This window comes from Silurus aristotelis (assembly GCF_946808225.1).
Source record: "Silurus aristotelis genome assembly, chromosome: 26".
Lineage (NCBI taxonomy): Eukaryota > Metazoa > Chordata > Actinopteri > Siluriformes > Siluridae > Silurus > Silurus aristotelis.
This window is the reverse complement of record NC_139599.1, coordinates 1300854-1315968: the sequence shown is the minus strand read 5'-3', so window position 1 is coordinate 1315968 and position 15115 is coordinate 1300854. Positions and strand designations below refer to the sequence as shown.

General features: G+C 38.1%; 1 protein-coding gene across 2 annotated transcripts in view; it reads right to left on the bottom strand.

Moving 5' to 3' along the window:
- The window catches only part of eng (endoglin), a 17442-nt gene extending 2621 nt beyond the window's left edge, over positions 1-14821 (bottom strand). For both annotated transcript variants that reach the window (XR_014531776.1, XM_083531345.1), the window contains exons 1-9: positions 14689-14821; positions 11117-11273; positions 10821-10980; positions 10625-10724; positions 8853-9039; positions 8530-8660; positions 8076-8312; positions 6813-6882; positions 1-32 (exon numbers count right to left, since the gene is read on the bottom strand). The exon at positions 1-32 is cut by the window's left edge and continues 76 nt beyond it. Coding sequence is in view for 1 of the 2 variants with exons in the window: in XM_083531345.1 (XP_083387471.1) it covers positions 1-32; positions 6813-6882; positions 8076-8312; positions 8530-8660; positions 8853-9039; positions 10625-10724; positions 10821-10980; positions 11117-11273; positions 14689-14799 (1185 nt within the window). In the remaining variant the exon portion in view is untranslated. The remainder of the gene's footprint in view (positions 33-6812; positions 6883-8075; positions 8313-8529; positions 8661-8852; positions 9040-10624; positions 10725-10820; positions 10981-11116; positions 11274-14688) is intronic.
- Positions 14822-15115: the final 294 nt, after the last annotated feature.

The following is a 15115-nucleotide window of genomic DNA, read 5'->3' as shown; positions in this document are numbered from 1 at the left end:
AACTGACTGCAGGCTGAAATCTACACACTGATCTGAAACAGGACCAGACATGAAATACTGTTAATAACATCACACTCGATACACAAAAAATATCATAACACAACGTGAGCAAAAAAATAAATAAATAAATTCTGTGAGAAGCATGTGAGAAGTTTGGACACACAGAGTCTTTAATGGATTTTGAGAGAAACATGCATTTTCCTTTTCGATGCAAGAAACCTGGTAATGTAACAGTATGAAAATTTACTTAAATCAAACAAGAATATAAATGTCCAGATGTTCCACACGTGTGCCTCTTGTAAAACTTGCCAAAGATGTTCTTCCCTAGTTGGAGATTTCTTCCTGAGCTTGTGATGCAGTTGATCTCAGAGCAGTTCAGTAGGATTGAGGTGTGGTGTCTGGGCAGGTGGTTCTATGATAGATATCACTGCAGACGTCTGTCTGCTCTCTAAATAACACGTACAGAACTCAAACGTGCGCTTCGGCTCATCGTCTTGTTGTACGGTGAAGTCGGTTCCGATGAGCCGCAGTCCAGACGGAACTGCACGGTGATGCAGTGTGGAATAGGAGCCGTGTTGGTTCACTTTCACTTTCCGGAACAAGTTCCCAACATTCCCTGCTCCAAAACAACCCCAAACCATTAAACATCTACCTCCATATGTGAGTGTGGGGGTGAGGGAGTCTGATCACATCTTCTCTCCTGTTCTTCATCTTTATACATGATGTTCTGTTAGAGACAAAAATGTCCCATTTGGATTCCACAGAACCTTTTTTTTCACTCATTCACTGATCGGTTCCTGTGTGTTTTCGCCTTCTAACTAGTTTGTTGCATAGAAACAAAAGGAACATGCATGAAAAACCATTGAAGACCAGGTGTTTCCACACTTTTCGGAGGCTCTGTACACATATTACCTCGCCCACTTTTAATCATTTGTATTAATTATGATTTTATTATGATTTTTTTTTACAAATGATTAAGAATTGTTTAACATTTTATATTTTTCAAACAATGAAAATCACATATTAATCAGTGCACACCAGGATATTATTTCTTTTTAATCATGATTAATTATTTATGGCAGTTTTTATGATTGTTTATTATTAGAAAATTGTTTTCAAAGTCATCAGTTTGTTATTTTCTGTTTAAATTATATAAAAAAAAGATAAAATTATCAAATTAATGTCATATGTGATTTCTTTAAAAGACTAAGATGTTTCCTTTCCAGTTCCACTGACTGCAGAAAAAGTCAATAAGAAACAGGTAGAACTTCTGTGGATGTGAGGCTGATGAACAGTGACTGCACGTTTTCACGCCGATTGTTTTGTGCTTTTGCACTTGCATGCTCTTTCCTTTTTATCACGTGACAGCTAAGATGATAATTTACAATTACTTTTTACAATTAAGGATGCAGATTTTAAAAGGGAAGGGAAAAAAAAAAAAAAAACAGGAATGTGTTGTCCAGTGTGCAGAAATAATGTATTTAACACCTGCAGTGTGAAGAAAGTCAGCAGGTTCAGCAGCTTCTGCTCCCTGAAGACCTGCACTAACTGATTACTCTTCCTTTCAGAGCTTCAGTCAGGAAAAATAAATAAATAAACACAAAACTAAGCAATATTGCAAAGCGCACTGGTTCTTGCCGGGTTTTCAGTTTTGCACTCACAGCAGTTTTAAACAGTTTTTTCTGGTAAAAGTGACTTCTTTAAGTAGTTCCTGAATTAAACCAATCAGTGTACAGAGATAGAAGTGATATTAAAGTAAATGTTGTGTGTTTAAAGGTAAAAACAAAAAAAACACTAACACACACATGTTGAACAAAGTTTCAGAACAGGGGCAGAGTTACAGAAGAGGGTGTGGTTAAAATGGGTGTGTGGTAATACTGGGGTAGAGGGTAGATTGAGGGTGTGGTTAAAATGGGTGTGTGGTAAGACTGGGGTAGAGGGTAGATTGGTGGTGTGGTTAAAATGGGTGTGTGGTAAGACTGGGGTAGAGGGTAGATTAGGGGTGTGGTTAAAATGGGTGTGTGGTAAGATTGGGGTAGAGGGTAGATTGGGGGTGTGGTTAAAATGGGTGTGTGGTAAGAATGGGGTAGAGGGTAGATTGGGGGTGTGGTTAAAATGGGTGTTTGGTAAGACTGGGGTAGAGGGTAGATTAGGGGTGTGGTTAAAATGGGTGTGTGATAAGACTGGGGTAGAGGGTAGATTAGGGGTGTGGTTAAAATGGGTGTGTGATAAGACTGGGGTAGAGGGTAGATTAGGGGTGTGGTTAAAATGGGTGTGTGATAAGACTGGGGTAGAGGGTAGATTGGGGGTGTGGTTAAAATGGGTGTGTGGTAAGACTGGGGTAGAGGGTAGATTGGGGGTGTGGTTAAAATGGGTGTGTGGTAAGACTGGGGAAGAGGGTAGATTGGGGGTGTGGTTAAAATGGGTGTGTGGTAAGACTGGGGTAGAGGGACGATTGGGGGTGTGGTTAAAATGGGTGTGTGGTAAGACTGGGATAGAGGGTAGATTGGGGGTGTGGTTAAAATGGGTGTGTGGTAAGACTGGGGTAGAGGGTAGATTAGGGGTGTGGTTAAAATGGGTGTGTGGTAAGACTGGGGTAGAGGGTAGATTAGGGGTGTGGTTAAAATGGGTGTGTGGTAAGATTGGGGTAGAGGGTAGATTGGGGGTGTGGTTAAAATGGGTGTGTGGTAAGAATGGGGTAGAGGGTAGATTGGGGGTGTGGTTAAAATGGGTGTTTGGTAAGACTGGGGTAGAGGGTAGATTAGGGGTGTGGTTAAAATGGGTGTGTGATAAGACTGGGGTAGAGGGTAGATTAGGGGTGTGGTTAAAATGGGTGTGTGATAAGACTGGGGTAGAGGGTAGATTGGGGGTGTGGTTAAAATGGGTGTGTGGTAAGACTGGGTAGAGGGTAGATTGGGGGTGTGGTTAAAATGGGTGTGTGGTAAGACTGGGGTAGAGGGTAGATTGGGGGTGTGGTTAAAATGGGTGTGTGGTAAGACTGGGGTAGAGGGTAGATTGGGGGTGTGGTTAAAATGGGTGTGTGGTAAGACTGGGGTAGAGGGTAGATTGGGGGTGTGGTTAAAATGGGTGTGTGGTAAGACTGGGATAGAGGGTAGATTGGGGGTGTGGTTAAAATGGGTGTGTGGTAAGACTGGGGTAGAGGGTAGATTGGGGGTGTGGTTAAAATGGGTGTGTGGTAAGACTGGGTAGAGGGTAGATTGGGGGTGTGGTTGAAATGGGTGTGTGGTAAGACTGGGGTAGAGGGTAGATTGGGGGTGTGGTTAAAATGGGTGTGTGGTAAGACTGGGGTAGATGGTAGATTGGGGGTGTGGTTAAAATGGGTGTGTGGTAAGACTGGGATAGAGGGTAGATTGGGGGTGTGGTTAAAATGGGTGTGTGGTAAGACTGGGATAGAGGGTAGATTGGGGGTGTGGTTAAAATGGGTGTGTGGTAAGACTGGGGTAGAGGGTAGATTGCATGAACTCAAATTAATTTTAACCACAAATCAAAAATTTGTACAAATTGTTCAGAATTGTTCAGAGGTGGCGTTACATAGTGGGCGGGGCTATGGAAGATTAATATAACCTTTTCTTTGTGATCTTATTTGTATAAAATAGATGAGCTCATGGAACTTCTAAGGAACTAACTGAATATAGGTAATGAGCAGCGGTGACGTCGGATTGGTTAAAAAAGAACAGCGATACCGGAAAATAGTTTGTTTTAAAATCAACACCTTTTCTTTTTTGTTGCTTGTTTGTTTTTTCTGCTGAAACAGTTGAGATGCACCATCAAAAAAAAAAAAGACTCAGTATTGTTTGAATGAAAAAAAGAAAATAAATAAAGCAAAGCTGATAAAACAAAGGCAGGAAAGAATGGTGCAGGTGTTCAGGACGAGTTCACGTCTGAGTCCAAACAGGAAAGACAGTCAGTGCAGAGTCACTTCCTGTCAAAAACACTTCCAAATAGCAAATGTAGGTAGTCATGTGCTGTTTGTGCAATTATTAATGACGGCCTGAAGATTTGTAGGATTGTGGACAGAACGAGAGAAGAGACGAATGCGTCTGGTCATGTCTCCTGTCTCCTGTCTTACAGGGAACATCCTCAGACCATAAAGGTGGAAGGACATGACGTGCGGAACACAAGCTATTGTAATGAAACTGTGTCCTTTTTCTTGATTAAAAATGAGAACACAGCAGGAAAAAATAAATACGGTGCCAAGCCGAGGGTTTTCGCTCATGTAGCAAAAAACAAAACAAAAAGACACGACCCTATTTCAGTTCCTCTCAGTCCTCTTTTTTTTTTTTATAAAAGTGCAAAGTGAAATATAATGGACTTTTCTCCTGGATAGAGGTGAGGATTGCACCGCTCGGTCCAGACTCGTCTACCCGCGGCCTCTTTCCGCTTTGAAGAACAGCAGCATCCAGCTTTTTGTGCATCTCTGACAATAGCGTGTGTTTGGACAGCCACGCGCTCCAGGCCTCGGGACACAATAAATCCCCCACTGACTCATTATTTTCTGATTACAGCCACAAGGTCAGCGAACAGGCCTTCCTATGAACCCGGCCACATCCTGACCTCAGCTCCATGACGACTGCTTACGTTAGTGGCTGGAGTGTTTTAGCACCAGGGGAGAACCTTTAACTCTTTACGCTCTGTCAGCTGTACAAACGAAACGATTTGTCTGAAATAAAACGTTGTCCTTCGTTAATTTGTCCCACTAGTGGATCGTTGAAACATTTTCTACAGCAGGAGTGTCTTTATTACACTCACGGAAAATGTATTGCCTTAAAGGGCACTAAAGGATTGTTGTCCCTCAGGAGGAACACTTAGAGGTTCCTATTAATCCTGTTTATTTTTTTTTTTTAAATATAGCAACCTGTCTTCATCCAGGAACCATTAAGGATTATAATGGTTTAAGAAGAACATACACATGATCTCCTGGGAAAATCAGTTCCTGACAAGTTGTTTTAACAGAAACCTCTGTTGTAGAAGTTCCTCATTACAAAAGAATGTAGAATCTCCTTGGATCGCAAAAAAGTTCCAAAAAGAACCTGGATTATCCAATGAACCCTTTAAGAACCACTTTCTTGTCTACTGGCGTGTGATACAAGAAGGACTTTAGAACAAAACATAGTTCTTTAAAGAGTTCTTCAAGGCAATCAAAGACAACTCCTCCAGAAAAGATTAAATCTTTATACATGATGTTAACAATTCAAGATATGTTTTGCATCTTGTCTGGGAGAAAACACAAGCCTCTCACAGCAGAATAAAAAAAAAAAAAAAATAGTTGGGTTTTTTTGTGGTTGCGATGTATGGAATTGAATAAAACCAGATGCTCGGTGTGTTGGAGAGAGTCTGAGGTTTGTACGCTTTTCAGTCTTGTATCTGAGCAGAATGCAATGACACACAGTAGAGTTGTCTGGTTCGTTATACTTCTCTATCACTAAGCAGCATCACTGAGTAGATTTTACTGGGTAAGCGCATAAATCTGACAGCAGTAGTGTGTAATTTGGTTATCAATATCATCAAAAAAGTCAGCTGTTAGACAGCCATTTTTACTGTGAAGCACGGTGGTGGTAGCATCCAGTGGTAGCAAACCATGTAGTTACAGTAAAGATTTACTCAGTAAAATGTAATTCCAGTAAAAGTGTCCCTTTAAACTTTCACTTGAGTAAAAGTACAAAAAGTATTTTCCTTCAAATGTACTTAAGTATCCAAAGTACTATGATTTATTATAACTATAATGTTCGTATTATCATTGTAATCACTTTTGCTTAATCAAATCAGTTTATGTGAAAAGAGTTTGTGACTCTCAGCACAATGATCTATTAATAGAATGATATTAATGAGTCTTAATAACCTTCTAAAAAAAAGAAAGAAAAATGTGTAAATGATGTCACGTGTGTTGTGTCAATTTCGAGTCTGGAGTTTCTTCATTATTTATTCCTCTCTAAATGTTCTGCTTGATGTTGAACTGATGCTGAATCAAGCGCCAATCAGAATTGAGTTTAAAACCCTGATTGGTGACTCGCTGCGTGTTTGACCAGTTACGTTTATCCTCATAAATAAAAAGGAACCACAGATTTCGCAAAATGTAGTTGAATGTAGTTGTATTTCCAAATACCACCACTAGTAGCATCATGCCGAAAATTTCAATTTACATTTTTTTTGTGCTTTATTCTTCTTTTAACATTTCTATTTACAATTAATAAAATGAATGGGGGACTTTTCAGATTTATTTGTAAACCAAACCCTGATTAATTTTCCAGAACTTTAAATAAGACGTGTTTTTCCTGAAGCTGTTTATTTATGCATGTAATAATTGTGGTTTCTTTCAGGAGAAATGTGACGCTTCAATTACAGGCACGACTTTTACGACTTCATCCACCTCATTACGTCACTTCTGATGGCAACATATTTCGGTGTGAATACTTTTATTTAACCCGTTTTATTAGTCATTTTGGAAAGTGGTTTTCTGCTATTCATTATTATGGGCTGTTTGCGTAGTTTCAGCAAACCCAGTTACCCCAGTTAATTCTATTTCACTACAATTTGTGGAAATGTTCTCCTGGAGATTTATCTTTTTTTTTTTTCCCTGGGTGGTTTCTGGTGCGTAACAGATTTTTTTCCACAAGATGGAAATTCACTAAACTGCCTGATTAGCGCTGGAACGCGATCTCTGTCTGTTTGTTATCGAAGCAAATGGCGCGGATATAATGGCTGAGAAAAACAAATCCCAAACAACATTTAATGAAGCGATGTGGGAGATGGGAGAAACAGTTAAGCGTGTCTGGAGCAGTCGGTTTACTCACTCGGCGTCGACGGGACGAGCGAAGGGACGACTTGGACGTTTTCCGTCACCAGCTCCGGTTGTGCACAGCTCTGAAAAAATCCACGTTTAATCAGTCAGTGAGTCAAATCATCAGAGACAATCAGTGTTCACGTCTCACCGTTTTTCTACCGATAATCAAACACCGGATTCTGATTGGTCAGCGGGTGTCCTGGGGTTTTGTTTTGTATAGAATAACTGCTGATTACTGAGTGCTGGGTATTAATACATTCATTCTGTAAGAATAGCCTTCTGAAGTAATTGTTTCTGGTCACTGCGCTCTCTCTTTTTCCTCTCTCTATTTCTCCCTCTCTATCTATTTTCTGAAAGCAGCAGTGGCCTGAGCACAAAATCTCACCAAAGTGGATGGAATTAATCCAGGTGGTGGCCATGGAAACAAAAAAAATTTATAAGTGATAGCATGTCGCTTTGAGCCGATTTTTGGTCGGTCTGCTTGGTATATTTTAACTGCATTACAAACAAACATTAAGGAATAACAGCTGTGTGTTGAAAATAACATAAAAATGCATACACTGGTATCATAAATAAACCTTTGCTTATTACAAAGACTAAAAGCCCTCGTTTGTGAAAAGCTGTGCAAAAAATATACGCCTAAATCTACTTTTAATCCTGAATGATGGGTCTCAAATGTGATTTGATTTTCAGGTCACTTTGCAACGATTTGACAAATTGTTAAACTTTGCCTTGATCCACTCTTATAATTATGTTCAATTTGGGCCAATTTATGTCTCGTGTCTCAGTGCCATTTATGTACCTGATGATTTACAGCTCTTAAGTCTGATTTCTGATCTTGAAGAATAATTCCTTAAACAGAAATTACTGTTGGAAAGGTGCAAAGCCAAAACATTACTGCTGAATATTTCATAGGTAAGTATTTCTGCCACATCTACCGTTACCATTATTTATCAACCCCATACATAATCATATGTTCAGGCTAGACAATTAAAATGTGACTTTTTTAAAAATAATTGACCCAAGATTTTCTGCCATTAGTTCCTGTTTGTTGCCTAACCACAGAATTAAACAATTATAATGTCATTATAAAGCAAAACAAGTGAGTGTATGTAGCTAGCACGTAGCTAGCTCACAAACCCAAACATGCTAACACAAAGCTAAGCACCAAACATGCTAAACAAATCTAAAGTTTAATTAATCATGAGAAAGGCCATGCCTACAATCACTGTGTGAACACTCGATAACATTCTGCTAATTGATAGCCACCTACCACGACTGCTGTGGATTTCATACAGTGGGTGACGTTACACCGAAGCTCCCAGTTGTTGGTAGGCAGATCCTGCAACGTGTCAAGCAAAAAGCTGAACCTTGTGTTATTATAACATGCCAAGCACGGTTCCTGTTTTAATGAGATGCTCCTCTCCAACGGCTGGAGGCCTTTGGAGTGCACATAACATGACGTCACTTTGATATTCAGGTCCACATTTCCATGGAGCAAACTCCAGACCTAGAAGAATAAAAAAACAGGGGTGAATATAAGGCTGTGTTTCATATATGTGCTAAATGTACCTCAGTGTACAAGGTACAATGGACAAGGAACAAGGTAAATGAAGATCTGGCTGCCTCTGCCAAGAGGTTACAGCTGGGAAATGTTTGAATTGTCTAGCAATAGCTCCAAAATCAAGATCGGAATGCAAAATAATAGTTTTTTTCCGGGTTTTTACCTGAGCATAGAGCCTCTTGTTGGTTGGCACTTTGGTGCTGGAATCAAGTTGCACTGAGTAATCAGGAGACGTGAACAACTTCATCCAGGTGGGAGACGTGGTCGCCTCTGTAGGTTTACTTCTCTCAGTCACTATGCAGAGTCAGAATTAAAAGTTTTAAATAAGATATGGGTTTATAAGATTTAAAAATCACTGCATTCTGTTTTTATTTACATTTTACACAGTGTTCCAACTTTTTTGGAATTGGGGTTCTGTATAATATAATAAAATAACAGATGGTACATTTAAAATGATATAGTTGAACTTATCACTGGGGTTTTTACCTTCACTTGTTTTTTTCTTTAGAATCTTGACCTGGATTATCGGGCCTTCCAGGTAAATCTTTGTGTAGCTCTTGATGGATTTACTCCTAAAATAATTGAGTGCCTGATTCCGGAGTTCTTTGTCGTTGTCAGAGAGGTCGTTCAGCCGGCTCACGGTCATACCGTTTAGGGAAATTACATTGTTGGACTACACAAAAAGGAAAGTATATACATATATTAGATAGGCTATTTTGTTTGTTTGTTATAAAGTATTGAACACATGAAGAAAGGGAGGTGAAAAAAGGCATGAAGAGGCAATACACCAGCTGAAATCAGTCAGTAATTCAAAAGCAGTCTTCCCCCTCGTCCAGAAGTGGGAAGAACATAATTTCACCATAAACCAGAAACAAGCATGTGCTCCTCGCAAGATTTCTAACAAAGGAGTGAAAAGAACATTAGAAGAGTTGCCCAAGAGGCTTCTGGACCACTTGAGGAGAAGTTCAGAAAGACCTGGTATTAGCAGGTCCAATTGTTTCAAAGAAAACAATAAATAATGCATTCAACCACCATGGACTGTGTGCATGCTCACCACTCATTTGGTCAGATGAGAACAACATTTTACTCTTTGTATGCCATAATACACACCATGTTTGAAGGACAAATGGCACTGCACATCACGCCAAAAACACCATACCAACAGTGACGTTTGGAGGTGGGAACATCATGGAGTGGGGCTGTTTTTCAGCACAAGGTACTGATGAACTTCATATAATTAAAGGAAGGATGAATGGAAAAATGTACCAAGACATTCTTGATAAAAAATCTCAAAAAGTTGAAGATGAAACGAGGGTGAACATTTCAGCAAGACAATGATCACAAACACACAGCCATGGAAACTCAATTGGTTTCAGAGAAAGAAAATAAAGCTGCTATCAGACTTGAATCCAATTGAAAATCTCTAAAAAGAAATAAAGATCAGAGTTCATAGACGAGACCCATGGAACCTTCAAGATTTGAAGAATGGGTCAAAATCACACCTGAGCAATGCAACGAGATTCTCCATACAGAATAAATACATTTCAGTAAGCGTGTTCAATTCTTTTTCCCCGTGTGTCATTTCACATTATTGCACATAACTTCATTTATGGATATCTATGATCACCACAAGAAAAATATTTACTGAGAAAAAATTGTGACATGTTCAATACTTATTTTCCCCGCTGTATATATACACTTTATTTACTTAATTTATTTTTTGCTTCAGAAATTAATTAATGTAATTTTTCCAATTAAAATAATTATTAATTAACTATTCAATATAAATTATGAATTATTTATTATTATGAAAATAAATAAAATTGTAATAAAATACCATAAACAATGCAATGAATTTCACCAGGGAAAAACATGAATTAATGAATAGTTCATTACTGTACTGTTACTTTGTGATTTAAATAATTGTTGATTGTCAACTTTTAAACTAAATGTGTTAAATATAATTTAAATATATTAATTAAAATATAATTTAGAAATTAAATCTCAAAGTAAAATATTCGTTATAATTAAAATAAATTATTAGATAAATTATTTAATAATAAAAAAAACTACATTAAATATTATAAAATAATCAAATAAAAAAAAAAACTTCAAATAAAGTAATTCCTCTGTTCATTCAACAAGAAAGTAACATGATTCTTTTCAGAAACGTTAGGACTTTTTTACATTTATAAATTGATATGTAATAAATATGATCTAAGCAATAAACATTGAGGTCCATCATGTTGTTCACTTACTTTGAATGAGACATTGTAAGAATTGATTGTCCAGAACGTTCCGTTTGGACCCCTCAGGATTAGCTTCACGAAAACTGGATCCACATCCACAAAGACGAGCCTGTGATCCATGAGTACGAGTGTGATTAGTCAGTGTTAACTCTACACAGAATGCCTGCAGTGATGAGGTGTGAGATGCACTCCTGAGACTGCTCACCTGGAGCCGAGGTGACCCGGAATGTGGATGATGTGAACCTCGTCCTCTGATTCCTCAAACCGGCAGGATTTAACTCCCTTATTCTCAGAAGTAAACCTCAGTGACTTCATCATCTTTGCTGATTCCGGTTTCAGCTCACAGACGGACACGGACGGAGTTTCTGAGACACGAGCAGGGAAAAATCTTTGTCACATATTTAACTACAGCATCACACTTTAACTTGTTCAAGTAGCAGGAATAAACTTTAAATAAGTCATTTATTTAAAAGAATTATTTTAGGAATTTTGGGCTCATACCTTTAGTCTCGATGAACCCGATGTTAGATGGATTATTGATTGTGGTAAATGATGAAACTCCACCGAACTGTGCCGTTGCCCATGATACAAGCTCGCTGCCTTGAGCGTCTGGAGCCATGGAAGAATGTTGCTGGATCAAAATAATATTGTTTGATGCCTAAAGGTTAAAAACAAAGTTTTAAATCAATATAAACTGCATACATTTTTGCAAATTGTCTGCATTTTCTCCTGCAAGATTTCTTAGCTATACACCTCAAAAGAAAAGCGCTGTCCGCCCTCTTCTGCATACATGAGCTCACAGATGCAGACGATATCTCTGTGACTGACAGCGGAGATGGAGTATGTCTCTTTTTTATGTAGTATACATTGCAACGTGATTGTATGTTTTACTGCGTTAGATTAGATTAGATTCATCTTTATTGTCATTGTGCAAGGTACATCTACAGAGACAATGAAATGCAGTTAGCATCGAACAACAAAGTGCATAAGTGGAGTATTTATAATAAATAGCAATATGTAAATGAGGGTATGGGGTCCATATAAACAGGACTGAGAGTGATTAATGTACAGAAGGTGCAGTAGGTTATAAGATATATATATATATAGCAGTGGTGGGCCTTCAGAGCCCGTAAAACCTTCTCTGCTGGCCTCAACACTATCAAAAGCTCTGACCTACATTTACAACCTAAATTCTAATATTTGTTTCATGAAATTTTATTAATTTATTCCCAAAAGTATATTCTCTTCATTTCGCAGCGTTTCTCTCGGCTGCACTGCTTCTAGTACGTGTACGCGGATGTTAGATTTTTTTGTCCAATCAGATTTCAGCCTCTATGTGCTGCCATGTGAATCTAATCTGCCCAGAGCCTTCAGAGTCAGTACTGCTGACCCTTTTACCATAAAGAATATTACCAACAGATCTGTTTCTTCAACCAATCAGATTTCATATTCGCTTCACACTTAACTAGGTGCACAGTTGCGGTTGTAGTGTAGAGGTCTGGAGCTTGTTTTAGTAAAATGCTTTTCACCGTCCATATGTGAAATTCCTCTCTCTGTAATGCCGTGCGTTGTTATATTGCGTTTTTGTATAGTATTAATGGTTTCTATAATTGCAGCGTGATAGTGGTGGTATTAAGAGGTGGGTTAAGTTGGGTACGTCCCTACTGAAGGCCCAGGTATCAAATGCATGGCCCGCCATTGTATATATAGTAATATACAGTATAACTGTGCAACTGTTCAATAACTGTTATGAATGTTGAATGTTATGAATGTTTGTATGATACAGTATATACCGTGTAAATATGGGTGGAATATACAGTAGTGTAATTATACATACGTGAAAAATGCAGAGTAGATAAAGTATCTACCTGCACTCATATTTGATGACAAGCTTTATTTGCTATTTGCGCAGAAACATGAAATAGTAGACGCAAAATGTAGCAATTCGACTGATTCATGTTTCTATTCATTCATACTTTTAGCATTACACAATGAGTCGACTTCCTCTGAGCCTCCCAGGAGGAGCAATCGGTTCCACAGCTTAGCATCGAATATTATAATCTTCTTTATTATAGTCTCCACTCCCACTCTCCCTCTCCCTCTCTCTGTCTCTCTCTCTCTCTCTCTCAGTCTGTCCTTTTCTCTGTGTTTATTGTGGTTAAGCGTCCATGCGCTGAGTTGTACAACCTCTCTGGTGCCACGCTGCTTCCTTCACTTCCTGGCTGGGGACAGGAAATGAGACGTTTTTAACTGTGTGCGTCAGTCCGGCTGGCTGGAATCTGACTCGTTGTGAGGATAAATATGGACGCACACGCCGCTGTCGAATTCCAGTAAATATATATATATAAATATATAAATATATATATAATACAATTAATGATTTAATTGATTAAATAATGTATTTATTTATTTATGTATGTATGTATGTATAGTATGTCTTGGTGAGCAGTTTATGCCAAAATTAAGTTTTAATTTATTTTTGTACATGAATATGGACAAGTTTTCTATCTGCCTCGAGGCTTCACTATTGAAACTGCAGGGCTCTTTTAGCTTACAATCTCTTTTGCTTGAGGCTGTTGCTTTAACCGATTGCGAGCTGGCACCAAGCTACCTAGAAGGCATCCATAAACATCAGCATATTCATGCCCTGCTGACTGGACAGTCAGAAAGCGCACCAGTCAGAGCTCGCAAACCGCCCCTGTAGTAAACTGCACAGGCTGAAATCCATTCATGTGGATTTAATAGCTGCGTTTTAATTCCACAACGACTGCTTTTTTAATTCGGTTGCAGATACACTTACAAGGACATTTACAAGACAGACTTTTGAAGAAAAACTGGACATCATGAGGGAAGATTGAGCTTTTTCATGAAATGTTTATACAAGTTTTTTCCACTGGAAAAATATAGAAAACAAATGTTTCAAACACAGGTGTGTCTAAATCATCTCAAGAAGATCACAACTGATATACAGGCCTTTATTTGTGTACAAACGTTTTGGCCGCCTTGGTTTTTAAGTGTAACATGAAAGCCCCACAATTTAGATTTAGGAAGAAGAATTTACAAAAGAAATCAATTGTGAATTGATATTATTTGAACTGATATAATTTTTTATAAAGTTTCTTATGGAATCCATGAGAAAGAGTGAGGGTGGGACGGAGGAAACGACTGTTTATAGCTGCTATAATGTAAAAAAAAAAATACTAAAAGTACATTGTGACAATGCAACAAATTGCAAATTGTAATTGCTGGCAAATTGCTGTGTTATAAGAGAAGTCACACAAAACACTTCAAGACTAATACTATTCTATACTAAAATACTAATTCAGTGTAGAACCAGTAACTATGCTTGAACTAACTGATGTTTTTATTAGATTATACCTTTGACTTGTTTATACTGTCCTTAGGGGGTACAAACTTTTGTGACTGATTCGCCCTTTTCATACTTATCTATTTAATCACAGTGGACAGAAAGAGAAAGACAGGAAATGGCACAGACAAAAAAAATTAGCTCACAATGAAAGAATTAACGGAGTGGATTAAAAGAGAGCGAGAAAGAGAGAGAGCAAAGAGAGAGAGAGAGAGAGAGAGAGAGAGAGAGAGAGAGAGAGAGAGAGAGAGAGAGAGAGAGAGAGAGAGAGAGAGAGAGAGAATAAGAGAAGATTAGAATGGAGAAGAGAAGTGGAAGAAGCTTTCTCTATCAGTTATGTATCCTCTCTAGACTGATAACGGGGAAACGGCGTGAGCCGGACTGTCCTAATCCAGAATTCTGGCTGGCTGGACTTCCTTCCTGCCGCATGACTCGGCGTGAACTCGAGCGTGACCTCGAAAATAAAACAATCAGAATGGAGACAATAAAACGAAGACGCAGATCTCCATGGTTGTGATTAAGAGGAACGCTGTGACTGAGAGCTAAAAATAAGTGAAAAATTACACGAACACTCGTTTAAATAATAACAGATTCTTCACAGGAAAGAATAAAAGAAAAATTGTGTGTGTGTGTGTGTGTGTGTGTGTGTGTGTGTGTGTGTGTGTGTGTGTGTGTGTGTGTCAGAACAACTTTCTCGCACACTTACGTAAAGTAGAATCGAATTGGTGGATTTAACAGTGATGTAGACGGATTTGCCGTTCGTGTTTGGAGAGGTGATGATCAGGATGGACGGATCGGCTAAAGTCACCTCCATCATGGCATCAGCCTGTAATAAAGCAAGAAAGAGTGTCATCATCAAACCAAATCATACCAGATCAGTTTTCAGTCCAAATAATACGAAAAACTTCAAACAAATAAATACATATTTATTTATTTATTTATTTATTTACTTCTGTAACAATTAGGGCGATGTGAAGACATTCTTGATATTCTGATAAATAAAAAAAAAAAATGCTTTTATTGCTATTTATAATTTCTATTCATAATATTTATATATTTATCACACAAATGTATCTATTTATAATATATTATCATGTAATAATATATTAATAACTAAATAATAGAATGTATTT